Here is a 27485-nt window from a genome sequence, read left to right on the forward strand (position 1 = left end):
TTTTTTTTTTTTTTTTGAGGGGGAGAAAGAAAGAAAAAAACAGACGTCTTTAATACTGGTTTTCCAAATTTGTGTGGGTGTAGTTGCACAATAAAACATTACGAGTACCTATTAATCACGAATTGTACGAGCAGGTCGTGCGATTTTTCAGTTATAATCTTATATTCCTATCATATAGTCTCCCTAGCAACTCAATAGGTAGGCCTAAGGAGTAGAATTAACGATTAATTGTACTCCCCTCAACCAATCAAAATCGAGTAATTTTGTTGGGTGTACTATAAATTAAAGTATGCTTAAACTTGGATCGGAATTGGAATTTCAAGATGTTTGATTATTTCGATTGTATGGTAGCATAAAACGTTTTACCCAAGATGGCTTCACCGTACATTAGTAGCTTTATCACTGTCTTTAAAAACTTAGGAACTCATTTTTATCGGCCGCTTTAGATTCTTAGAGATTCAGGTAAACTATCCAACTCAGATATCCCAGTTTATCCTTCTCCCAGGCTCTTGTTTTTGGATAAAGTTTAGTAACGTCGACTAAATTTGGAGCGTATTTCACTGAAATAAGATATTGGTGATACATGTAGCTCAGATTTACGGGAACAAGATGTGCGAACAGGTCATTCTCAAACAAAGGATCTTATCTTCTCAAGAGAATGAGACATGATCTAAAAAAAACTACATTTCACTGCAGCTAAACACGTCTATTCATGCAACATGTGGGACAAACAATATTTTTATCGTATTGCTAATCTTCCATTGCATCAGAACGTCAACCGAGAGCCTGAAGTTGTGAAAAGCCGAAAAGGGCCAATACAACGAGGAAAAAATGTTGAAAACATATTAACTTAGTATTTATCTTTATACAAGAATTTTTTTCATGAAACGTCAAGTATATACCTAAAAAAATGATTTATACGATGTAAGAAACCATTAATTAACAATAATCCTTTGGGATCCGGGATCCTGCCCCCTATTACGATCTTGGCTAACATGTCTTTCTCATTGAAGCAGAAATTTCTCTTGTATGGACGTGTTTAATGGACGCAGACAGGAAATAAAACAAGAATAGATTGAGAAAGAACTTGAATTGTTTTTTTAAAGAGAGCCGATATTGAACCATAGTCAGAGTAGGAGAAAAATCCAGTCCCCTCTACAGTCCCTTTTTGCTATTGTTCTTTTTCTCGTTCAATAAACACCGCTTTAAAGTCTTTGTAATTAGCACACAGACAAGCAATATACCGCAATATAACGTTGCTCTTGGGCATCATTTCCTACTAAGATCACCTACTACAACTAAACTACTATCATTCCAGGTAAGGGTCAGTTTTGTTAAGCGTCACGAACCTTTCCTCCGTATTCTAAGCCCACCATACAACGAAGTAAAAATGTAGACTAGCTACGGGCCAACGTTCTTTCGCGTTCCGCGGAGCTAAAATTTGGAACGGTCTCCAGAAAGACTTAAAATGTATAAATGACTCTAAAATTTTTAGAAAACGACTTTTTAATTATTTAGTTTCAATAAAGTAGTTTAATTTACATATTGATTATAATTGTATATACTTATATTTATATTCTTATATTTTATATTCTTATAATAGTATCATTTATATTAGTGTTATATTATATTTATCTATATTGTTGCTGAAAAGCCTTGTAAAAAGGAGCCTCAATAAATGTATGTATGTATGTAAGTAAAAAATTAACCTTACAGAGTTTTAGTCGGGTTCGTTTAGCCCATGGGAATAAAGTTTGGGTAGATTGGATTCGATGGGTTCTGTTCGTCTGTTGAATATAAATATAAATTCTTGACTAACCGTTATTTTAGAAGTTTGAAGACCTTGGCCGGCTGCCGCACGCAAGGTACCATTTTAAGTAGGGATTTTTAATGTCAAACTTTAAAGGAAAGAAATAGAAAGAATATTATACCAACTATCCCCTGTAAATGTTATAGACTTTTTAAGCTAGCGGTTTTTTAATATTAATATTAATATTAAGTCAAATGCTTTAATCCTTCCTCTTACTGAGTTTATCTTACTTAGTTTCTCTTGAAGAATTCTGCTTTGAACACCGAGAAATTTAAGAGGAAACTCGTTTTATCGCATCACAAAATAAATTATTAAAATCAAAAAAAAAAAAATAAAATAAAAAAAAAAAAAAATCATCAAAAACGCATTACTCCATTCGCATCTAGATGGCAAACGTTAGATATACGAATCTTTCGACCCGGAAGTAACTCGTATTTTTCGCAAATGGCAGCCTTTATTCGGCGAGCAGCTCTCTGGCTTATTAGTGATTAGGAATGTTTTTCTGAGTCTGAAAGAATGAAAAAAGAACGGGTTTGTTCGTCCAGTTTACCATATTCAATCTGTTAAGTAGTGTTTACATAGACGCCTACCGAACGCCAACTGGAAAAACAAGGTAGATACATTGCATTGTTTTAATTCATACTTATTAAAAGCTTGATTTTATTTTGTAAAAAAAAGTTCTTGACAAGCAAACGCTTCCTCGCGACTGAGTCAATAAAACTACGAAACGTTGCGACACTTCTTTTACGAAAATCTTCCTTAAATAAAGATGGCGTCTCAGCTTCTTTGTGGCAAATCAGAGAGGTTGAGCAAATTTACCAAGTAAAAGCTGACGTCAAGAGGAAAATCAAACAAAGAACATTTACGAGATAAAGTCATGAGATTTTCTGTCTAATGATGTCACTTTTTTGTTTGCTTTTACTTTTGCTTTTCAGTTTTTCCGTTTAGTTACATGAATATAAAAGTCGTTCTTTTATCTCTCGGGTTTTCGACGGAAAGTAGGTTTTCAGTGATTTTTGAGGTCAGTGTGTCATCTTGGAAAACTGTTTGACTCAGAAGACTTCATCGACTTCAAAAGTAAGTAATTTAGCAATAATCTTACTTTTTTAAAGTGGTTATTAGCCGTTTCGGAGAGTCGTAGAAATGTGTCGTAATATGGGACCATTTTGAGGGACGCTTCATCAGCTGTCGGTCGAAATTTTATGCAACAAGAAACGAAATTAATTTGAAAATTAAAACAACAGTCAAGGTTTTCTATCTTTTTTTCACTATTAGCATGCGAACACGCCATGTAAGTTAGTATTAAATTATCTTCTTAAACAACCCATGATGCAGCGAGACGCGTTCTGCACTCCGCAAAAGCTAATACCTATCAATCAATCAATCAATCAGTAGTTTATTTAATTACGTATCGTCCAAGAGCTTATAAAGCTCGTTCAAAATACGAACGTGTACAAAAGTTTATGTATACATTAAAAACTATATTACGCTTGTATATGAATTATGGAGCTAATCTGTGAGTTAAAATGTATATCGTCAATTATGATAATGATGACGACAGTCTTGGTGATGGTGATAATGGATGATGATGATGATTATAATGATGGTATGATGATGATGTTATTGATGATGGTGATGTTGATGAATGATGATGATGATGATGAATGATGACGATGATGATATTCATGATGTTGATGATGATGAATGATGACGATGATGATATTCATGATGATGATGATGATGAATGATGATGATGATGATATTCATGATGTTGATGATGATGAATGATGACGATGATGATATTCATGATGATGATGATGAATGATGAATGATGATGATGATGATATTCATGATGATGATGATGATGAATGATGACGATGATGATATTCATGATGATGACGATGATGATGACGAATGATGACGATGATAATGATAGTTTTACTAAGAGGTTGTCCCATTACTGAAGCACTGAATACTGCAGAGAGAATTGTCGCATTAACAATTTGAAATTTAAGCCAAAATGACCCAAAAATATTCTTTATATGTACAAAAAATGTTTATTGGGTACAATATCTAAAACATGCTGCTTTATCCTGATTTTAAGCTTAAGAACTCATGCTACTTTTCAGGCTTTAATCGTGAGGCAGTATTCGGTATTCAAAAATTCTTTAGCAAACGCATCCGCCTATCAAGGTAGGTTTACTATTCAAAGCCCAACTAAACTTGTTTAAGAAAAAATAGAATCAATATTTTTCTTCATTCACTAAACATTTCACAATTGACAGAAGTGACAGAAGCGACGTAATCTCTTTCATGTCTCATATTCTCATTGAGCGAAGAATATCAGAGAAAACTAACTTAAGTAATTTCGTAATGATTTTTGAACTCAAAGAGCCCTGTGTTCAATTCTATCGATCATAATCAAAGAAATTTACTGAAAGCGGCGCCTCAAATTCTTGATGTTGACCTAGCAACAGTATCGTAGCAACCATGGAAGAGGTTGCGACTCAGAAATAATGACTGCTATGCTCAGTTCTCGTTTTGATATTAAAGTATTTTTATATATTGTTTCTTTGGTTTTGTTGATGTTGTTGTTTTGGCAACGATTGAAGATTAAACGTGATTCACGTTTGGCGGCAAAATGCTTCTGTTCTCCAAAAAAAAAAAAAAGAAGATATAACGTGTTTAATTATCACCTATTTGATTAAATTAGTTTATTAAAACCAATCTTTTTTTGTCGGAAATAACTTTTATGATCGACAAGGAATACATTATACAGTAACTGAATTCGGTAGATTATTACTAATGGATTATTACAAATCTCGATTCTGATTGGCTATCTAAGTCTGTTAGTAATAGCCCACTAGTGACAAATACGCCAAAATGATGACACTTGCCTGCTTAATTGTGTTTTGCCGAGACTTTGGTAAAATTTCCTAGGTTATTCTCTAACGTAACTTTGTTTATACTCAAAAATTAAAGCTAAGGTCCCATTACTATTGGCGCGTAAAGCACTTTAGGATAAAGGTCTAATTGTTAACTATCATTAACAAACATTTTAAAAAAATTGTAGAAAGATATAATATGAGAGGAATAAAGGCTTTCTGAAAAATGTAATTGCATTAACGAAGGCCATTCATACCAAAGTGACTTAAAATTATTTATTATAAGTAAGTGATTATCTTTTTCTGAAAAATAAAAATCATATTCAAGGCAAGTAATTCATTGAAAGAAAGCCTTATATTTTAAGTTTGTTTAAGGTTGATTTTGTCATTCAGTAGCGGCAGGATAAAAGAAAAAATCTGCACAATTTCCCTCTAAAATTAACACGACAAAAACGAAAATTAAGCTGTTTTAAGTCTTTTAAGGAAGAAAAAGCACAACTCGAAAATATAAAAGAAAAGTTTTAGTATACTCTGTGAATAATTGTAACAGAAAAATTCATTTCAATTTAAGTAATTTTTTACTCTTTTTCTTCTTAATAACTACGTTAATTGCAGTTTCATTGCTGGCTTGTGTAATCATCATCTCTCTCAATGAAAAAAAAACTTTCTTTGTCTCGAGCAAACAAATTCAGCTATCTACCTCTATGTTTTTCTCAAAAAATCAAGCTTCTAAGCACCTGGAAAAAACGAGTGAAACCTAATCTTTTTAATGCTTCAAATAAATTTGACTCTTGCTGTCATTCGATGAAGGAAAATTTGATTTTTCAAACATTCTTTGGAGCGAAATCGTCCGGTCTTGGAAACCCGGAAGAGAGCTTGTCATTTAGACAATTCGCTGATTAATGGAAGCTATTCCTATTGGTTGGTTTTGGTTGTGCAAATATGTCGTCTTATTCACTTAACACGAGACTTAAATCAATATGTTTTCAAATCAATAGCACTACCTTATAGGGCTCTGGGAAAGTTACACCTGTATCGACAAGAAACAAGAAGTACTTCCCTTCCCATGCAAGGTACAGTATCTACACTGATATAAAGAAGCTGTTCTTCTGACCCTCGTACGTTGAGTGTTGTGGCTACCGCTGCTCTAACTCGTAGTGGCCAAAATATGGAGCTGTATCTCTTAGTAATTTTGGCGCTCTCTGTTTTCACACAAGCTGTTCCTATCAAAGATCTTGGATCTCCAGGTAAAGTGAAACTTTCAAAAACTTTATTTCGTAAATAGTAAATATTGCATAGCGTGTTGCAGCTGGATTGGCGTGGTAAATTATAACGAGAGTCTTTTAGAAGCCAAAACCAAGCTAAACCAACATGTTTTACCTATTGTGACCAATACAACTCTTTTCGTATAAATACATAACACTTTTCTTTACTTTGCATAGTGAATTGCAGCTCGAGTCTTCGTGGTAAATCGTAACGAGATTCTTTTAGAAGCCACTGAAAACCAGGCTAAACCAACATGTTTTACCTTATGTGACCAATACGTCTCTTTTCGTATAAATACAGAATACTTTTCTTTACTTTTGCCTTGCTTATTCAGTATTTACAGGACATCAATATTTTTAATTCATAGCGACACCTAATTTTGTTGCTCAACTTTTTTGTTCGTCTCGCTTTAAAGTTTAGAAATAAAATCAAATAGGCACTTAAGCTGACAGTGATAGGCCGTCTGGTGTATGATATCATTATCTTTCTTGAGAAGAAAGGACTTAATTGAAGTGCATAGCAAGACCAAGTGTACCCAGGGCAACCGATGTAAAAAGTTCGCGCGAATTGCTGATTTCTGAATAGACTTGTTTATTGCTTAGCAGGCAGTACACTAACCAACCATGCCATAATTGCTTTTTAAAATAAGTGTGTGAGGTCACTGAAGATCAAACTATAAGCCTGTTGCTTAGCAGGCAGCACACTAACCAACCAAGCAACACTTGCTTCTTAAAACAAGTGTGTTAGGTCACTGAAGATCAAACTATAAGCCTGTTGCTTAGCAGGCAGCACACTAACCAAATCAAGCCACACTTGCTCCTTGAAACAAGTGTGTGAGGTCACTAAGGATCAAACTATGGACCTCTTGCTTAGCAAGCAGCACACTGACCAACCAAACCATAATTGCTCCTTAAAACAAGTGTGTGAGGTGACTGAGGATCAAACTATGGACCTATTGCTTGCTTCTTAATGCTGCATAAATCACTTAAACTATGAGTACATCTGTGTCCTTGAAACTTGATATTACCCTGATGTATGTGTGGGAGGCCTGTCATTAGTCCAAGTGATGTATTTGCACTCTAAACTAACTACGCTCGATCAATGTGGCACAACATAGCAAACAAGAAGGTCTCTTATCTGGAGTAAAGAATAGATAACCAGTGTGAAAGATATCGGGAGGCTCTGGCAGACGTCGAACGCTTCATTTCCTAAATTAAATGTGTTCTGATAAATGAAGAAATGCATTTTGAAGTAAACATTTACATTTGTTTGATAACAACAGAGCTCCATCCACCCATCCATCCATCTATCCATCCATCATCCATCCATCCATCCATCCATCCATCCATCCATCCATCCATCCATCCATCCATCCATCCATCCATCCATCCATCCATCCATGCATCCATCCATTTAATTGACAAATCTAAAATTTCTACTAAAGCGCATGATAGGATAGAATAGGACGGAATGAAATGCGTAGATTGGATTGGTTGCGTAGATATGAGTTAGGTTGGTAAAGATGAGTGATAATTGAATAAAGTGAAATAGAATAAAATACGGCAAGGAAAAAAGCATATGTGATGGATAAATTATTGAATGGGTGGAATTTTCCCTCCTGATTTCAGCACAAGAAGATGGTCTAGTTGAAGAGAACGTGCATGAAAAAATCTACAAAATAAACAAACGTAAGTGGATTTAAAAATAAACTTTTTTAACTCTGCAAGCCTCCCTCGAAGTCAAGAATAGCGAGGACTTAGTTATAGCCGTGATCTGATCGAAAAATTTGCCATAATACAGGCTATTTGTCGTTTTGCTCGTATCAGTTTCACAGTACAAACACACTCATTCAAAACGAGTGCAAGGCTTCAACATATTTCAATTTAAGTACTTATATAAGATTTTTCTCTTTTTTCGCAAGAGGACGATCTTAATCTGTACGAGGGAGATATTTTCATCCCAATCCAAGAGAGAGGCGAAGTCGACTTTAGGAAAGATGGCGATGTTGATGGTGAACTGGACGAGCGAAGCAAGCGTAACGCAGTAAGGGATCGAAAAAAAATATGGCTGGGCAAAGTCGTACCTTATGAGTTTGGCTACGGTTTCCCAGGTAACAGCGATTACGTGATAATGTTAAGCAAGTTTGAGCGTTACATAATTAAGAGCACTGTCTAATTTATTTTGATATTAACAGATAGAAACCTTCTACGCATGCCTGTAGTTCGTATGCAAATTGGTAGAAAACGTTATTACAAAAAAAAGCAAATTTATTGGAGCCACTTTGGTGGTACTTCTCGTTAGCGTCTTGTGTGATTACGAGTCCATTTTATGTACCGCCATGATGGCTGCCACGTCTGTTGATGAGTGAACTAGTACCCATGGATCACTGGTTGACTAAGGCCGAGAGCGCCCTTGGCTCTACCTTGCTCAATATCATAGTTACATTTGTTTCTTGTCTTGTAGTTGATTACGAAAAGGTTGTGCATGAAGCCATCGCTGAGTACCACAACAAGACGTGCGTACGATTCAAGCCGAAAACAGACGATAAACAATGGATAACTTTTGTTTATCGAAAGGGGTAATTGTTAATAAAATCAAAGAGATCGTCTCATAAAAAGCCTGGAATAGATTTATAGCTGAAAGACCTTTCCGCCAGTGGACACGTTGGATGGAAGAAGATTATAATATATCGGCCTGGTATTTCTGAAATCCCTTTACTTTTCTTTTTGGATATTTTTTGAAGGTGTTGGTCTGCAGTGGGAAGGTCATACTGGTTGGATGGCGTTGGACAAGAAGTATCTCTGGGCAACGGTTGTAACCAAAAGGGAACAGCTTTGCATGAGATTATGCACGCTCTGGGTTTCTGGCACGAACAGAGCAGACCTGATAGAAACCAATACGTTGAAGTTCTCTGGGAAAATATCATTGAAGGTAAGGTGATGCTATGCAATTTTTTGCTTCATGTAAAAGATTCTGCAGGAATGATTATATTGAATTTGAAGAAAACAAATTGTCGTCAAAAATACACTTCATACCTCAACGAACATGGCTGCCATGTCTTTTGTCGTATTGATTCTCTTTGGAATGATTGAAAACCACCTAAGATCCAACAAACTTATTTCTTATTTAACTTACCATATATACAAGAAGTTGAATAATCTAAATAAATAGATAACGACTAGTTTTGGAACTAGCTTGGACTGCGTCGGTGTTTTTTATAGTTGAAACAAATGTGTCGTAGTAGATAATTTTATCTGTTTACTATCTACGTTTACTAGTCTACTATCTTTCGTACCTACGGTGATAAAATTATCAAAAATTATAAAATTTGTTTTAATCTAAATAAAGGTTCTTGTTTTTGATGTGATACAGATGAGACGTACAACTTTAACAAGTACAGTCACGGCGATATCGACACGTTAAAGATTCCTTACGACTTTGATTCCATTATGCATTACGGTGGAAAAAGCTTCTCAAAGAACGGACAACCCACAATACGATCGATTCTCAGTCCTAGTAGACTACTTGGACAAAAAGATGGCTTCACGAATTTCGATTTGCAAGAATTAAACGCCTTATATGACTGCCAAGGTAAGGTTTATCCTTAAGATAATAAACAATTTTTGTTGTCTTGAGATAGAGTATTCAAAAACAATTCATTATTTAAATCTAATATGGCGACCATGACGTCACTTTGAAACGCCGCCATCTTGAACATTGGTCATTTCACTTCCGACGTAAAGGCCTGTTCATACAGGCGAATTTTTCGGCGGTTTGCAGCGCGATTTCCAATCGCCGAAAAATCGCACTAAATTCGAACATGTTCAAAATAGTGGATTTGAATTGATGTGAATTTATCAAATCGCCTCAAAATCGCCGGTAGTTTACACGAGGGATTTATGATCGCACGTGAATCGCCGCAAGAATAGCATTGGAAAACGCGCTGCAAATCGCCGTAAAAATCGCCTAATTAAAAGGGCCTTAAGTTTTCCCATTAAATTAAATTGAATATAGATTTGTTTTAATTATAAGGTATAAACAACAACTCGCCTTGGAGCTCCTGGTCAGATTTTGGGCCATGCAGCATCGGAGACTGCACAAAATACAGACAACGTTTCTGCACGTCTACCAATAGACAAAAAGACTGTCCTAGCGCTGACTACTACGGCGTGGAGACTAATATTGTCAAATGTACTAAAGCTGAATGTCATGGTATGGTTGATAGATAGTTTTATCTCTTACGTTTATTTATTTAATATTCTTTTGTTTTTATCTGTGGATTGTGAGCTATATGCATGACTAGATAAATTAGATTGTTTTCCTCTTCGAATAAACGTGCGTTGCGCATGCAGGTAGTACAAACTAGGTGTAGGGGCCGGCCAGTCTCTACATTAATGCCTTCTCCTGCATAATCTGTACATGTACAATAAGGCTTGATCGGCCTTAATTGAGGTCAGGTCCGAAGTCCATACGACGTCTCAGCTTCTGCGGATATCTTGGGATATGAGAGAGTTGGTTAGCTGTTGGTACGGCTGAGGGCCGCGGGCTAGTCTCTTTCCTGATGCCTCGACGATTTTTCTGGATTATCTATACATCAAGGGCAGCTTCTGCGGAAAACTTGGGGGGGGGCACAGTAGAACAATATTTTTGATGTATCTTTCCAATTCTTCAGCACCTGTGCAGGGTCACTGGGGTCGTTGGTCATCCTGGGGTCAATGTGACGCCCCCTGTGGCTATGGGAAGCAAGTAAGAACGAGAAGATGCGACGATCCACCGCCAAGATTCAACGGTACTGATTGTGTTGGCAACAGTAGTGGAACACAGAAGTGTAAAGCTAGGTCATGTGATCTTGGTAAGTATCATTTATTCTTCATGATTTTGCTTTGCCGCCATGCCAGTGTTTCGGCCATTTGTTCGTTATTCGTGAACACTGAAGTCATAATCAGCCCCAGAAAGTTAGCGCAAAGAATAAAATATACGGTGGAAATAGGGAGACGAATAATGTAATTCTAATTAATGTCTTTCAATCAATTTGTCCGTCGTTTCCCTTATTACGTCATGATGCGACTTCTACCAGAATCCTCTTCGAATTTTATTTCTTATTAAAATGTTTTAATCCCGTTGTAAGTCGCAAGATATTGGTGTTAATGATGATAATGGTAATAATGATGCGAACAAAAAGATAAGAAAAAGATTTTATCTTATCCTTTTATCTTATCCATTTGGAAAAGGCCGTTATACGCCGAACAACGACTCATCCCTTGAGATATAAATGACAATGAAGCAGTCTTCGTGTTGGTTGATCTAACAAGAGAAGCTAATAATGAGGAATGCTTTGTTGTCAACAACCAACATGGCGCCTATGAAGTAACATTCACCCCCAAGGATAAGATACACCTACTTGCAAGAACGTTGACATACGAATAAGGAACATTAGTGATTTAGTGGGATAGGAATTACATTAAAAAACAAAAGAAGATCACTGAAGCTGAACATTTTCTTTTGACTTTTAATGTATTCCTTTCTCACTAAATTACTAATATTCTAATATCATATGACAACGTTCTTGCAAGTAGGTGTAAATTATTATTTTCAAAATTTATTCAAACAGGTTAAATTCAATCAAATATCATTTTCTGTTTCTCCAGGTCCAGACGATTGTGAGTTTGATGTAGATGGGATGTGTTTCTGGTCGAATGATAAGACTAATAACGATAGATACCAATGGGAGAGGAACGATGGTGAAACCCCGAGTAGTGCCACCGGGCCTACCGGGGATCACACTTCGAAAACAGGTATATAATGTCTATTAACGATAGATACCAATGGGAGAGGATTGATGGTGAAACCCAGAGCGGTGCTACCGGGCCTACCGGGGATCACACTTCGAAAACAGGTAAAGACTATGACCAATGGAAGAGGTTTAATACCCGGCTAGTGGTGCTACTGAGTTTACAGGGGATTGGATCTTGCTTCGCAATCGGTAAAATTGTACTGCACATGCTCATTCATGTAATCAGTTTTCGATCGTGATTTTCCTAACATGCGCAGTGCGCTTTTCATATGATCGATTGCGTTAACCAATCCAGATCGAGTATACCGAAGTCGTCCAATCAGATGCTACAACACGCCCAAGAGTCAGTGATAATGTATCGCTTCTGTCTCCTACGTACAGGATCCTACCTCTACGCTGAGGCCTCGGGCCCAGCACAAGCAGGAGACAAGGCTAGGTTACTAAGCAAGACCTTCAAAGCCACAGAGGGGAGGTGTTTGTCGTTTTGGTATCACATGAAGGGTTCTGGTATGGGAACACTTAATGTACACATCCAGGATGGTAATGGAGAACGACAGGTTTGGTCTGTGTCTGGCAATAAAGGCGATCAATGGCAACCTGGTGAACTGACTATCACGAGTCCGACAGATTATAAGGTTTGCTATAAAACTAACTAAAATTTACTAAAAAACGTGTGGACCAATTACATAGCACGACGAAACAACATCGCCGCCATAAAAGCCACCAACATTCTTATCCAAGTTTCTCGCCTTTTCAACTCTAGGTACTATTTGAATCAATCAGAGGACCTGATTTTTTGAGTGACATCGCTCTTGATGATGTCAAATTTAAGGAAGGAGTTTGTAGTAAGTACCTAACAAGCACTTTAAGATGAGGGGATGAGAAGGAAGGGAAGTGAGGGTGCGGGTAGGCGAAGGCTAACCAATGTATTCATAGATTCTTTTTTTTCCCTACAGCTGAAGCGATTGGTTGTTTTTTTGACAGCCTGTCAAACCGCTCGTTCCCTAAAATGATGGCGAACCTGCGCCCTAATATTGACTGGTTCAACATGAATAAAACTGTTCAAGACTGTGCTAAACTTGCTGTAAAACAGGGATACAAGGTAAGAAAACCCTTAACATAGGGCACTACTGAAAACCACTTTTAGTGAGTAGGTTTCCCTCATTAAAGATTATCAACACGAAATAGACTTTATATGATTTGTACTATAGAACAGCTTTTACGACCCACATAAACCTAAATCACCATTGCAACGTTATGAAGTTTTGCTTTTCATTTCTGCCAGCTCTTCGGGCTTCAGTTTTACGGGGAATGTTGGAGCGGAAAGGAATCAGAGATTCAATATGACAAGCTCGGTTCTGACCCCAATGGCTGCTGGGAAGGAGTGGGAAAAGCACATAGAAACTTTGTCTATAAAGTTCTATAACAGATGGTAAGCCGAATAATATAGAGTGAAGGAATTTAACCCGTGAAATAGATATGACTAATACACTTTAGTAGACCCTCATTCCATTGTTTTCTTTTGTGTCTATTCAGACCATTACAAGTTGACTAGTAGTCTTATTTCATGGGTTAAATGCCTTCACTCTAATGACTAACAATAAAGCTACTTTTCTTACTAAATTGTATACCTAAAAGTACATTTAGAGTGAAGTCATCAAACCCGTGAAATAGATATTAGACTAATACACATTAGCAGACCCTAATTCCATTGTCTTCTTTTGTGTCTATTTGACTAATTACGCGTTGACTAGTATTTTTTATTTTACGGGTTAAATACCTTCACTCTATCAAAGCTACTTTTGTTACTTTTTATTATACTTTTTCTGTTTCCTTCTTCCTTCCTAGCTTCTAATAATCCACGATAACCTTCCTTCATTCTTTTCTTTCCTTTCCTTTCCTTTTCTCTTCTTTCTTTCTTTTTTCTAATTTTCTTTCTTTCTTTCTTTTCTTTCTTTCTTCTTTCTTTCTTTCCTAATCATAATTACCCACAATAACCGAACGTAAATTGCATTTCTTTTTCAGAAACAAATACCACTGCTGAACTGAGGATCCTCTAAATTTAGAATAGTAACCTGAATACGTCTCAACAATTAAAATATTTTTCTTAGAGTTGATGGAAGAAATATGTTGTTTTAACCTTCAAATCTGTATTATTTTTGCCTTACTTAGTTCTTTAGTTTATGTCATCACCACCTTAGAAACACACGCAGGGGCTGATCCAGAGGTGGTACAAGAAGTGACTAGTCACCCCCCACGTGCTCAAATGTTTTAGTTAACTTTTACTCGATTTCCTGGTAAAACCTTTGTAATAGTCCCATCTTCTAAAATTCCTGGATCCGCCCCTGACACGGAAAGAGAAATGGATGGAAAAACGGACGGACGGACGGACATAGACAGACAGACAGACAGACAGACAGACAGAAAACTGTCATTCAAAATAAAAACCATGCTAGTCTTTCGGAACATACAATGTTGTTTTACCCCAGTAGAAAATATCCGGCCTCCGTCATTACTTTCAGCATAGTTAACTGGCGGTGACTCTATATTAACTATGCTTAAAGTGCAAATGAACCCTTTGACAATACATTCAGTACTGGTTCTGCATAAAGTAAATAGTTGATTGGTAAAATATTTCTTGATTTGAGTGATGTGTCTCTAAGTTATAAAGGTTTATACTTCCAATATGTTAATGATGATGACGTCAGGTAAGGTATTTGAGTGTTTTTGTTGTAACTAGTAATACTAAATGCTGGCCATTTTGAAAATAAAAATTTTGAATAGCTTTCATGTAAACCTTGTGTAAAATAATGATGCTTTTTAAATACTGTATCTACGAACCAGTTCGATTTTGTATATTTAATTAAGCCTTAATAGACGTCACACTCATTAGCATATTGGAAGTATAAACCTTCATAACGTAGATACGCATCACTCAAATCAAGGAATATCTTACCAATCAACTATTTACTTCATGTAGAATCAGTACTGAAAGTATTGTCGAAGGGTTCATATGCACTTTAATATCAGTATGTAGTGTGCGAGGGCCCTGAATAAAGATACTTCTAGAACGATCAAATCCATTCAAGATCAGCATTAATGCGACAAAAGGGCCCTGAATAAAGATACTTCTAGAAAGATCAAATCCATTCAAGATCAGCATTAATGCGACAAAAGGGCCCTAAATAAAGATACTTCTAGAACGATCAAATCCATTCAAGATCAGCATTAATGGGATGTAGCAATAAGGCTTTTTCTTATTTTTTAAAGTGCACCATCATAACGCCTTTCAGTATTGATTCTACATGAAGGGAATAGATGAGTTACGAGTAAGATATTTCTGGATTTGAGTGTGGCGTCTCAAGTTCGACGATGAAGCCTTATAACGATGAAGCCTTATACTTCAAGTATGTTAATGACTGTGACGTCATTGACACTTAAAGTCCAAAATAGATTCGTTGGGCAATGCGCACACAACAGACCTAATCAACCGTTTTCTCATTTCAGACCACATGTCATGCTCATTCTCTAAAGTATGATTTCTTTGTTTAATGGTTGCACATGAGAAGACACATGAATATGGATACAACTCAAACAAAGAATCTTATTCTCAAGACCACTTGTCATTCCCTAGAGTATGATTTCTTTGTTTAATGGTTGCACATGAGAAGACACATGAATATGGATACAACTCAAACAAAGAATCTTATTCTCAAGACCACGTGTCATTCCCTAGAGTATCATTTCTTTGTTTAATGGTTGCACATGAGAAGACACATGAATATGGATACAACTCAAACAAAGAATCTTATTCTCAGGAATGACACGTGGTCTGAAATGAGCAACACATTACGCCCAAGTGGATGTGGTCCACTCCAAACCATGTTTCTTAATCCGTGTTTTGTCAGACTTTTTCCTCAAATTACCAAACATCTAAGAGTCGTGGTTGCCGGAAGCCAAAAACCATGACGTCTGGGAGCATGCGCATTGACCACAATCATGATGGGTTATCATATACAAAATCTGTTAAAACCAACAACAAGGACGTTTTTTTGACTTTAGTATAAACTAAAAGGTTTCAGCTTGGTAGGGTCACTCTACATATAGAACTAACCCTTTTGTTTTCAGTGTCTGTCATCAGTATCATCAGTATATATATAAATCAGCGGAATTTGCGGGGGAATGTAAACCGGAGATCCAGCGGCCTCTAGACTGATGCAAATGGAAAATTTAAAAAATTTGAGCGTTTACCTCTGTAGCATATCATTCCACACCGACTCGGCGTTCTAGTGAACGACCTTTGGTATCAGGATAATATCCACTGTTTTATGAGTACAGCCTATTTTTAATGACCTCATAACTCGGTGTTTACCACTTGCTAACTGCTTAGATTCAATGATTGTACATCGGCCTCAGCAAATCCAAGATTATTGAAACAGAAATGCAATGATATAGCGGTTCGATAGAAAAAACTAAAACTTGATGGGGGGGGGGGGGGGGGGGAGCGGATGGCGTATCGAAATAATTCTTTTGCACGGCTTTTTCTAAGGCTTAAGTTACTCTTTCTCTTTTTTCTTTACTAGTTCAAGGCTTTTCTTTATAGTGTTATAAATGTCTCCTGTCTCCATGAACAAACGGGGTTTTATCGTGATTACGGTGACCAGATGTGTAATAAAACCACATCTAGACAGACAGAAGATGTCAACCCACTAAACCAATAAGTGTAACTAAATGTATTATGTCATATACCAAAATCTAGTTCCATTATGTGCTCTCCTAAAGCCTCCTCTATATAGTCTACGAATCAGCCTTATTCTAACAACACTGAACTTAGCGATAATATTATACTCTTCATTCATCTGAACGATTCATCCACGCTGATTTTGAACAATTTCAGTGCGATTTTTTAAGCGTTGACAACCAATTTCCCAGGCGACAGAGCGTTGTAATCAAATGAGGTTCGATAATAGCGTCAGGACGCGGCGTTCATCGGGGAATTAGAAAAGTGGGTCATTGATAAATTAAAGCTGTGAAGAGAAGTACACTGTGATCGACACTGACTGTACAAAAATAATATGTTTACACTATGGAAAAATAAGTAAGTGAACAGATAAACAGACAAGCAAACAAACGAAACAAATAAACGAGTTAAAAAAATAAATGAAAAATATGAATGAAAAACAAAGAGCGGATTTAAATTTATTGAAATATTAAATTGCGAATAAATGGATGAGAATGAATGGATCACTGAGAATTTATTGAAAAAAAAAAGAAAAAAAAACGAGTTCAAAACAAACTAACGAAGAAAGGAACTGGAGAGAGCAAACTAACTGAGGGAATAAAGAACGAAGACCGCCGAAAAAACGAAACTAAAAGAAAAAAAAGGAATGTATCAGTAAATTAATACAGTTCGCAGTTACAGACCTAAACGTCAGTAAAAGTAGTCGACCATGAATTTCAAGTAAAACTAAATTATCACTTTAAGTTTTTTTTAATTTAAACCGCATATTTTGTCGTTACATTAACCCCAAGAGCGTAACGCTCATCGAGGGGGTCTATGACTTTAATTGGAGACAGTGGTTCAGTCAAGTAATCTCTGTGGTAGCGGATTATTTATCTGGTCTGGAGGTAAAACCTTCTACACATTTCACCACACGACAAGTACAGTGTTTCGGCTTTCCTTCTGGACAGCATGCAACAGGTCTTCTATTTTCCATTCTATTCCATTTGCAGTTTTCTTGATTTCTTTGCTTTAGTATTCACATCAAGGTACATTTAATTCAGTTTATATATTTATCTTTTATTGATTATTTATTTATTTATTTATTTATCTCCAATCTATAATAATTACATGTCTATAAATATCATAGACAGAAAACTGAAAGAAGATGAGAAAGTAATGAAGTTGTATAAAGTGACATTGCAATAGTGTTGTATATAAGTAAAGTCACTCGTTCGTTCATAAGTGCGGATGAGATTGAAGCTCTGTTGTGGAGTATTAGGGAGATGCGGGATAACAGACCGTCAGTTTTAGGGATAAAAGACCGAATAGTTTTAGGGATAAGGGATGATCAAAATATCTCCTAACATGGCCTAAAAATGGAAATCAGAGCTTAAATAATATCGCACGAATATATCATGGGTATTCACCACTTATGGTTTCCGTTTCTATTTTTAGAAAGTGGAAAGACCACGCAAAAAAGAATGTTTATGACTGAATGCCTACCATTGTTACTCCCACTCAAGATCACTGACTCAGAGGACTGATCTCCCTGTGTTATTACGATTCCAACCATGCTAAGACACCGGAACTAGCGGGAACAAATACACAAGAGGGCGATGGTTAAATTTATTTTTAACTGATCTTGTACGTGCTAAAGAAAGTTTCAAGAAACGGAATGTTGACGCCACTCCGACGATGAAAAACCAAATGAATTTGTTCCACACGAATAGTGATTGTTCGGCCTTGCTTCGTGCGATATTTCGTGTTTTTAGAATCGATCGGCTTAGGTTCCTTTATGATTTACCGATTTAAGTTAATCTGAACAAAATAAACAAGTAATGTAAACACTGAAACAAATATACCTCGATTATCCCCGCCTTATCTAAGGTTTTGGGGATAAGGTGGAACCAAACTAATTCAGAGCAAATTTTGGACAATTTTATTCTCGCTCGCTTCGCAAAACTACTGCGTCAATCTAACTGGATTTTCCAAATAATGTGCTTTGATTATCCTACATTCTAACAGTGCATTCTATTTTAAGATTTTTAAAGTGTTTAGCCTATTACGGCCAAAAATCAAACAGTGTTATTTTGATAGTCAAAGAACATTATAAGAAAAATCCAGTTAAATTGACGCACTAGTTTTGCGAAGGGAGCGAAAATAAAATTGTCCAAAATTCGCTCTGAATTAGTTTGGTTCCACCTTAAGTTTTAATAATCCATCTTCTTAAAATCTGGAATCAGTTCCCGAAATTTGACCACATGCAATGAGCGTCTTTGAGTGCAATCTGGGGTTTTTTTTGTTTTTTGTTTTTTGTTTTTTGTTTTCCAAAACGAGTAATTTAGAGCATCGCAATCCTTTGGTTAATTTTTTTTTTAAATTTGGTTTGGTTTAATTAACTGGGCTCTAAGTGTTGGTCATTTTCGAACTAACAATCTAATAGTCTAGCGCAATCCCTCAGTTAAATCAGGTTAAACACTGGGCTAAATAAAATATTTTTGTCGGGAGCAATTTCCCGAAGCTCCAGGATATTTGATTATTTCGTGGTTTGAATGTCTTTCAGTTGGACCCACACAAAACATCTTTCTCTTTGATTACAAATTTCAAAGATATTTTCATTGTGGTTTGTTTTCCTGACTAGAATTAACTTGAGTAAGAAAATCCCATGTCGAAGTCATTTGTGGTGGGTTAACTCATTATTAAATATAATCGCGGTCCACATATTCTCATATTAAAGTTAATCACTCATTTACAGATGTGTCCGAGTAATTGACAGTCATACCTTTAATATAAGAATCCGTTAGCATCTGGCTATTTGGCATATTTTTTATCACGAAAGAAGATTCCAAAAAATTAAACGCAAAATTAGGACTCCTCTTATTTCTAACTATAGAAGAGATTGGTTAGATGGTCGTTTAAGGAAGAAAATTCAAGCAAAGTAAATAAGACAGATAAGCCGGCAGCTTACGCGCCCTCAAATTGCTTGCTTTTGTGCTACAACGCAATAAGATCTCTGCTTTCATCTATACAGAGACCTATACATCTCATAGATGGTCGTTTAAGAGGAAGAAAAATTCAAACAACGCCGTAAACAAGAGAGAGAAGCCGGTGCTCACTTTTGTGCTGCAACGCAATAAGATTCACATGAAAAATACTCCTTCGGTTTTTATCTATATAAAGATCTATAAATGTCATAGATTGTCGTTTAAGGAAGAAAAATTCAAACAACGTAAAGCAAGAGAGAGATGCCTGCAATTTACGCGCCCTCAAATTGCTTGAGGTACGGCAAGAGCTCAGTTACATCACGGGAAATGGTCTATACGTACTAAAGATTGTTGACATGCTCAAATCTATGCGTGATGGCATTAAATCGTGAAATAACGAAAACAATACGGTATCAAAACAGTTTTAAGACTTAATTGATAATATATTACCACACAAACCAGATCAAATAGAGTATTAAAATATTGTTAATAATGAATTAAAACAAATTAAATTGTATAAATCTGAGACCAGCTTGCTGGGGTTTTGAATATAATGTCTTTTTAAACCCCAAAAAATCCTGTGGGCTGAAAAACAGCTTTGACATTCGATCTTATTGAACCCATCTCACAAAACCACCACACCCAAGCATCCTGCGATATTGAATACGTACGCTTGTGGCGTGGCATTAAAATATCATTGTCTTAAATTACAAATCTGTCATCAGCTTTCGTATACCACGCTGTAACTAATCTCAACGGAGTAGTATAAATACTGACCTCGTATTCAGTTAGGCATTGACGACTGAGTTCGACCTTCATCATCAAAAGAGTAGCAGTGTGGAAGAATTCTGCAGAAAAGAAAGACAATGAAGCTTTTAATCCTTGCACTCTGCTTCTGTTTAGCAGTAGGTATGTATCTTGACTTTATCATCTTCATTTTAGCTCTTTTTCGATAGTTATTTAGTGTTCGTCTGTCATTCTAAAAGTCAAGATAAATCCGTTAAATCTTCAAGTATGTATTTGTCCTCGTAGTATTTTCTACAACCATTGTATTTCTCAAGAATTGGGCCATTGAATTAATAGTTTGAGCGAACAGTTTTAAAACCCCACAATGTCACTTTGTGTACTTTAACTTTTAAATCAAAATATTTTAAGAATGTTTTCTTTCATTCGTGACAAATGTCCTAAATCTGTTATCAAAATTTCGCATTAAAAAAGGTATAAACTTCGAAGAAACATCACGAGTAGTATGAAATAGTGTATCCTGTTGTTTTCATAAGGATTTTATTTATTTATTGAAATACTTTTCGGAATACCTCGTACGGACGCTAGTTCAGGATTTAGAAGCAGAGTTCTGTTGTCCCCTGTAATGGTATCAAAGGGTCGTTTCTATAGCAACGGAATGCATTACTCGGGAATAGGTCGGGGTAGGGCCTGCTTAAGTAGAGAGTTTTAGATTTACGTTGACCAGTGGTCGGTTGACCAGTAAAAAATTCTTTTAAATTACTGAAAAAGAATCGCAAGAAAGTCCAAGTAGTAGAAAAACAAAAGAGCATTTCCGCTTGGTGTGAGAAGGTTTGTAAAAGGTAAAGTAAAATACGTGGTCACGTTTGCCGTTTGCGGGGAGAAAAAAAGTCAATCTAAAACTCTCTCTAGTATCTTAATCTTCCCTTAGGGAAAATACTATAGCCAGCTGTTATTTAAATCTAATGATTATCATTTCTTCAATCAATTTTCTTTTTCTGGTTACTTTTTTTAGCTGAGAATTCCAAACTCATAGACGAACTTGAAAAACTCCTTTCATCCGACTCTGCATCCGACTCTCAAGCCCCAGACATCGGCATTCTTGAAAAAGTTGACGAGCTGGATGCTCTGATGCAGGATACAAAGGAATCTGAACCGATGGCTTCAGAGAAAAAACCTGCTGCAAGTAAGTCGTATCAGTAAAGTCACGTGCCTCACATCTGTCGTCACACACCCGTCAATCAAATTTCCAACGGTATGAGTCAGTACTTTTTGATTGACCGGTACCCAAGAATCCAGACGTTTTTGGCTGTGGTGGTAGCGTAATTACGGGAACGGTTTTCATTGGAAAAAATTGCCCATACATTTGGAATATTTGCTCTTTTCGGTCTTTTTCCTCTTTTTCCAAAGCAAAAGGTTGTTCTTAAAAGTAAAGTTATATAGCACAAGTAAACTGCGTGACAAAACATCCTAAATGACCCGTAAATTTTCGGTTTTTTCGCTAACCATCGTATTTAGCGTGTTTTCGAGGCTACGAAACCTAAGTAACCATAAGAGGCGAATGTGTAGGCCAACAGATAGTATGAACTTATAAAATCAGCAAAAATACGGTTCTCAATACGGTTCAGGAAGGCCCGAGGTTTTCAAATCCACTTCTGTTTTTTTGACAGGTTCTGTTTTATTTCAAGGAGAGACAATTTTCTAGCTTGACCCCGGTTATGTCATGCATTTTCTCTTGTACATTCAACTCAAAAAGTACGGTTGTTTTTTAAAAAATAGAATTCAATCTAAACCATATAATACAGTCCGTGAATAGTTGAATTAACTGAATCCACTTCATTTTTTTGCCTTGATAGTCATTATTTTGAGAAAAGATCCAGAAACCGTGTTTTTGAGACATAATTTGTATGGGCTCACATGAGGAGGCGTTAGCTTGAAATCGTAGCTGACCAAATGTTAACAGATTTTTTCTGCTGTTTAAAGCTTGCTAGTAAAGAACATTTTTAGCTTTATCAGTGTTTCTTCATTCATTCATTATCAATTAATTAGTTGGTTAGTTTTTTCATTAATTACTCAAATACTCAATTAATTTATTTAGAATTTTTTATTTAATTCATTAATTGAGTATTTATTAATAGATTAATTGACACTAATAACATTAATAAATAATTGATTAATTAATTTAACATTAAATAATTGATTAATTAATTCGATTAATTGATTTGAAACTGTTGTTTCTAAAGAGTATGGATACTGTTTGGATGGAAGCACCTTTGCTGATGGTCCAGATATGAGAGGATGCGCAAGTAAGTATACGGTACCCCCTATCCCTGGGGAAAACAGTTTTACCCAGCAACCTCACAACCCCCCACCTCCCGTATCCCTGGGACAAAACACTTTAAGAGCCTTACTCACAAACCCACACCATACTCGAAACTTAGTGTGGGGGAAAACTTACAAGATGTTCATTTTAAAATAAAATAGAGCCCAGTTAATTTCTATTTTTATTAAGCTGTATCACATCTTTATCCAAAATTAAATGCCTTATGATTTCGTCTCTTTCGTCCAGGAAAACTGTGCTACGACGAGAGGCCCGGAGAATGCATCAGAGACTTTAAAAATAAGAACGAAAAAGAAAAGAAAATTGCCTGTTACAAAGACTATAGTCATTACAGGGAACGTTGTCCTTTCACCTGTGGCTTCTGCAGTAAGTAATTCTACTTCTGTGTGACCTCGCACACCGAACGATCCATTCTCAACCAATTATATATTCTATAACCTCGTGTTCTTCGATTTTTTCCCCAGAACAACGTAGTCCAGGTCTGGAGTGCAGAAGAAAATACGGAGCTGGTGCCAAATATGGATGTTGTTGGGATGGACTGCCCGCTTTCAAACCCGACAAAAGTGACTGTATGGGTAAGTCTAGAATGAATTTTTTAGACCTGTCGATCACAGGGGTAGTGACACCTATTTCAAAAGGTGTTGATGGAGATGCGATAGCCGAAAGCTCATTCCTATAGACCGTGGAAATATAGGTGTATATCTAAACAAAATCCACTACAACGGAGCAACTCTGTGGATATCTTAATCTAACCTTTGTGCTCTTGATGAGAATATTAATAAGAAACACAAGTTATTCCAGCTATTCTTGACTATTTTTGGACCTTCAGATCTCTTACTATTTATCTCCTCTTATTTTAGCTACCCTTTTTGAAATAGGAGTATACATGAATGAAAGCTGTTTTACAGGAATTCCTCAACCCACAAGAAACCACCATGCATTCTTAGCTCTTCATTTAACGAATCTTTTTCTGATTTTTCAGTTTGTAGAGACATCAACCCTCATACGTGTAGACAGTTTTACAATGACATGAAAGGCGAAGCATGTGGCACCAACTCCTACCGTATTCGACAGTTCTTATTCTCGAGATGCCCACGACTATGTGGTAGATGCCAATGTAAGTTAAATACTCTCAGTACAGTTATTATATAATAAGTTTACTTGATAATAGACTTTTATCTTATGACTGCGAGCGCATTCCAACTTCGTGGGCTACAAAATCGAAAAGAAAATGAAAGTTTACAGAAATAAAAGTTAAGTTGTAGCTTATCTGATTTCTCGCATTCTGATTGGTGTTGAACAGGAGCATGAGAATGCATTTTCTTGCTTTCTGATTGGCTCTCAGCCACGCGCGCGTTTACAACTCACTTCAAGAGTCCTGAAAAATATTTTTTTCATTGACGACTTGTTGTTGTTTAGAAGCAAATAAAAAGACTTATGAAGTAATCTATTGACATTTTCTTTTTCAGAAAACCGTTGATTGACCATCCTCTGATTGCACCAAACGTTATATAAAACAGAATCTTTTAAAAACAGTAAACACAATCTAAATAAGCGTCGTATTGGAGGCTCGTTGCTGTTTGGTTGCACAGTGCATATTTTAGAAATCGTCCAAGCAGAATATTTACCAAAAAAGATTGCTTTATTTGGCGAGAGAAAATGAAAAATGATACCATTTAGTGGATACAGTGAATGTAATATCTAATTAACTGCTTATTTGTTAAAAATAAAGAAATACAGATAAATGGATTCTGTTGTAGCGAAAAGTCTTATTGATGGTTTTCAACCATTCCCAAGAGAATTAAATAACAAAAGACATGGCGACCATGTTGGAGGATATAACAAAAGAATTCATTGACATTTTTTTTCTAAATTCCTCCAACATGGCCGACGTGAAAACCATCAATTATTTGAATGCTTCGCCTTCTGTCGCCAACGATGTCGCTTTGAACACCGTATTTGTACTTTGAACCCCGAAATCCCCGATGAAAACGTAAAAACTTAAATTATGAATGACACTACACACATACAAGAGAAAGTAAAGCCTAAAAACTTACCAAATTAATGATACGAGACTGACAGACAAATATAGACAAGCTCCACATCTCATTGCACCGTTCTCATTCATAGCTCGCACAGCAACATGGGAACATTTTATTAGAATAAACTATTCCTTAAATAAAAACAATGCATTACGGTGAGGGTACTGAGCCCACGTTCCTCTTGGCCAGTACCGAGAAACAAGGCTCTGGCTGTTACTGGTGATTTTGAATCTTATTTTATGATATTTTAACACGTTTTTTGAGGTTTAAGGTGGCTGGACCCCCTCACGCTTGACCGCTACCTTCCACTTTTGGAACGCTGGTGCATAAACGTGTTTTATCCGATTGCAAATCTTTTTTGCACATAAGTCACATAAAGATTGAATTAATGTTTGATGAAATTTTTAAGGAGATCGGACGTCATAACACGTAATTATGATGAAATATTTGTTTTCGTTTAGAAAATAATTTTAGCCTTGCAGAGCGTTCAACACTAAAATGCTTCGTACCACATAATTATATACTAGATGCCTCCATTTGTAGGGATTTTAGAAAAAATCTATCTAGCTAATTATGAGATATTTGAGATTATTTAAATATAGTGCATAATCTACTTCAAAACTAAACAATGGACAGTCACCTAAAACATTCCCACAAATGTAAGAGCGATCGACCGTAAACACATTTCATTCATATAATATATATATTTATCATATGATTATCCATAAAATACCTATATTTCTCCTTTTCGAAAAACTGATATTTTCACATGTGAAAATAACATGTTATTTTCACATGTGAAGATATCGTTATCATGTGTATTTAAGCTGTTAGTTAGTTAGTTGTAATAATAAAAAGCTTATTAAGTTGATTTTATGGATAATTATATAATAAACAGAATATTACATGGGCCTTGGAGATACGAATTTTATCTTCTCGTGTTGAAAATCTCTCACTCGTTCGCTTAGCTGTATTTCCATGCGATTCCGCTTTTCAAATGTCCTCAGTTTTGATAATTTTATTTATTTATTTATTTACTTATTTATTTACTTATTTACTTACTTACTTACTTACTTATTTACTTACTTACTTACTTATTTACTTATTTATTTATTTATTTACTTATTTATTTATCTATTTATTTATTTATTTATTTATTTACTTATTTATTTACTTATTTACTTACTTACTTACTTACTTACTTATTTACTTACTTACTTACTTATTTACTTATTTACTTATTTATTTATTTATTTATTTATTTATTTATTTATTTATTTATTTATTTATTTATTTATTTAGCTTCGCCATTCAAACACTCACACATACACACACACGAGAATAATTACATACATTCATACATAATGGCTGGGAATCCACTACAGCGTGTGCCAATTTTCGGGAACATTTTTGGGAGCGTTTATTGTATTAAGTAGTTCTTTTCCTTTGTTTCTAAGTAGTTTTCACGTTTATTTGGTGTCTTGATGCGAAATAATGAGCGAACATTTAAAAAACGTGGGATCCCTGGTGATTCCATGTGAAATACCCGCTTGTATACGTCATCTGTAGCCAATCAGCACGCGCATGTTTCATGGGATTCTATATTGAATATCTCGGCAACGAAAAGAGATATCAGAATGAAATTAAAGGCCATTCTTATTAACGGCAACCACAACGAAGAGGCTTTGAAATTTCACGAAAAAATTCCCCAAACACCCCGGTTTCTCTCCAAACCCACAAGAACGGCTGTTCTTGTTAGAACCCAATCTGGCTTCTGATTGGACTACTCAAGGAATCAGTGTCAAAAAAACCCTTGAAGTGTTCATGGTTCGAGTGTCCGCACAGTAATACTAAGCAATCATCAGAAACTAACTTAACATAAAATTAACTTACTATAATATTTTTATTAAATAATTTCTTAAAAAGGCCTCGCTTAAAACTATTGATATCTCACGGGCGGCGGAACCGGGGGGGCCGAGGGAGCACGTGCACCCCACCCCCCACCAAATTTTTATGGGGGCCCTGCCCCCCCCCCCCCCCTCAAATATTAGTTCTTAGTGATTGTTTTACGGCGCATGCGTCTGCAATCAAACAAAACATCGTCATTATCACATAGGTTAAATATAATCTTCAGTGCCCCCCCACCCCCCCCCCCAAAGATTTTTGCAGTGCCCCCCAAAATATTTTTAGCTTCCGCCGCCCCTGTATCTTTAATATTTTTGATATCTGTAGTAAGACTGTTGCATGCAGCGAGGAATATCTGAGCTTCCAGATACTCTAGTATTTCTGCTATGAATAGCAGAACGCTTAACAAAACTCTTAGATAAATACTCTGGAGCTAAACCATTCATACAATTAAAACTGAGCTCAGAGTAAATCGTTAAATAATTAAATTGCGATTCTCTGCCTACAGAAACATTTCTCGCATCTGATGCGGGAAACTGGAACAAAAAAATCCGCGAGATTCGAGATAACAGCCCCCTCCTCATCAAGAGCCTGGGCTAACCTGTCTTACTCTTAACTTTCTCAAGTGTTTTTTAAAATAAGCAGAAAATAGAGATGGAATCGCTGTCTTACTTGACCATCATGAAATTTTTCTTTTATTTTCGTGTTGCTTTGAAATAAATCACGAATGAATCGATAAAGGCTCACTTTTGGAAGCAAGGTGGCAAGCAATTCGATATTGAACGATATCGATGTCTGATCTGAGTTAACCGCGTTAGTTCGCCGAAAGGAATTATGGATCAACTATTTTTGGTTAGCATTTTCTGAACGAGGACTTAAAGCAATGCATAGATTTTTTTGTCGATGGAAATGGAATTCCGCAATGAGAGTTTGACTAGTTTTACAATCAAATTAATGAATAATTCGTATTTCACATGGGTTCTCTTGGCGA

General features: G+C 36.0%; 2 protein-coding genes and 1 long non-coding RNA gene across 7 annotated transcripts; all 3 read left to right on the top strand.

The window, feature by feature from the left end:
• Window positions 1-1302: 1302 nt before the first annotated feature.
• On the top strand, window positions 1303-13902 carry LOC116287250 (uncharacterized). Of its 5 annotated transcripts, none has more exons than XM_031693907.2 (16): window positions 2747-2887; window positions 3940-4003; window positions 5694-5942; window positions 7590-7649; window positions 7883-8071; window positions 8425-8539; window positions 8705-8892; window positions 9334-9552; window positions 9994-10173; window positions 10634-10813; window positions 11610-11756; window positions 12137-12390; window positions 12519-12600; window positions 12712-12857; window positions 13041-13187; window positions 13781-13902. In XM_031693907.2, the coding sequence occupies exons 3-15, from the start codon at window positions 5864-5866 to the stop codon at window positions 13179-13181; spliced, it is 1980 nt and encodes a 659-aa protein (XP_031549767.1). In that variant the 5' UTR covers window positions 2747-2887; window positions 3940-4003; window positions 5694-5863; the 3' UTR covers window positions 13182-13187; window positions 13781-13902. The 5 variants fall into 5 exon arrangements, with proteins under 5 accessions (XP_088888422.1, XP_031549766.1, XP_031549768.1 ...); XM_031693909.2 differs by having other exon boundaries at window positions 5707-5942; XM_089032296.1 differs by lacking the exons at window positions 2747-2887; window positions 3940-4003 and adding an exon at window positions 1303-1318 and having other exon boundaries at window positions 5707-5942.
• A 3313-nt stretch (window positions 13903-17215) lies between these two features.
• Window positions 17216-19230, top strand: LOC116287258 (uncharacterized). Its single transcript, XR_004196050.2, has 2 exons — window positions 17216-17524; window positions 17934-19230. It is a non-coding gene; the product is annotated as an uncharacterized LOC116287258 (long non-coding RNA).
• A 981-nt stretch (window positions 19231-20211) lies between these two features.
• LOC116287301 (uncharacterized) lies at window positions 20212-24296 on the top strand. The gene is made up of 7 exons (XM_089032840.1): window positions 20212-20371; window positions 21222-21392; window positions 22450-22512; window positions 22776-22913; window positions 23012-23122; window positions 23530-23664; window positions 24018-24296. Coding segments are annotated over exons 1-7 (663 nt in total). The 5' UTR covers window positions 20212-20328; the 3' UTR covers window positions 24020-24296.
• The last annotated feature ends 3189 nt before the right edge of the window (window positions 24297-27485 follow it).

The sequence above is a fragment of the Actinia tenebrosa genome, unplaced genomic scaffold, assembly GCF_029948245.1.
Source record: "Actinia tenebrosa isolate PJP-AT-01 unplaced genomic scaffold, QUT_ActTen_1.0 PGA_scaffold1__47_contigs__length_23844297, whole genome shotgun sequence".
In the NCBI taxonomy this organism is placed as follows: domain Eukaryota; kingdom Metazoa; phylum Cnidaria; class Anthozoa; order Actiniaria; family Actiniidae; genus Actinia; species Actinia tenebrosa.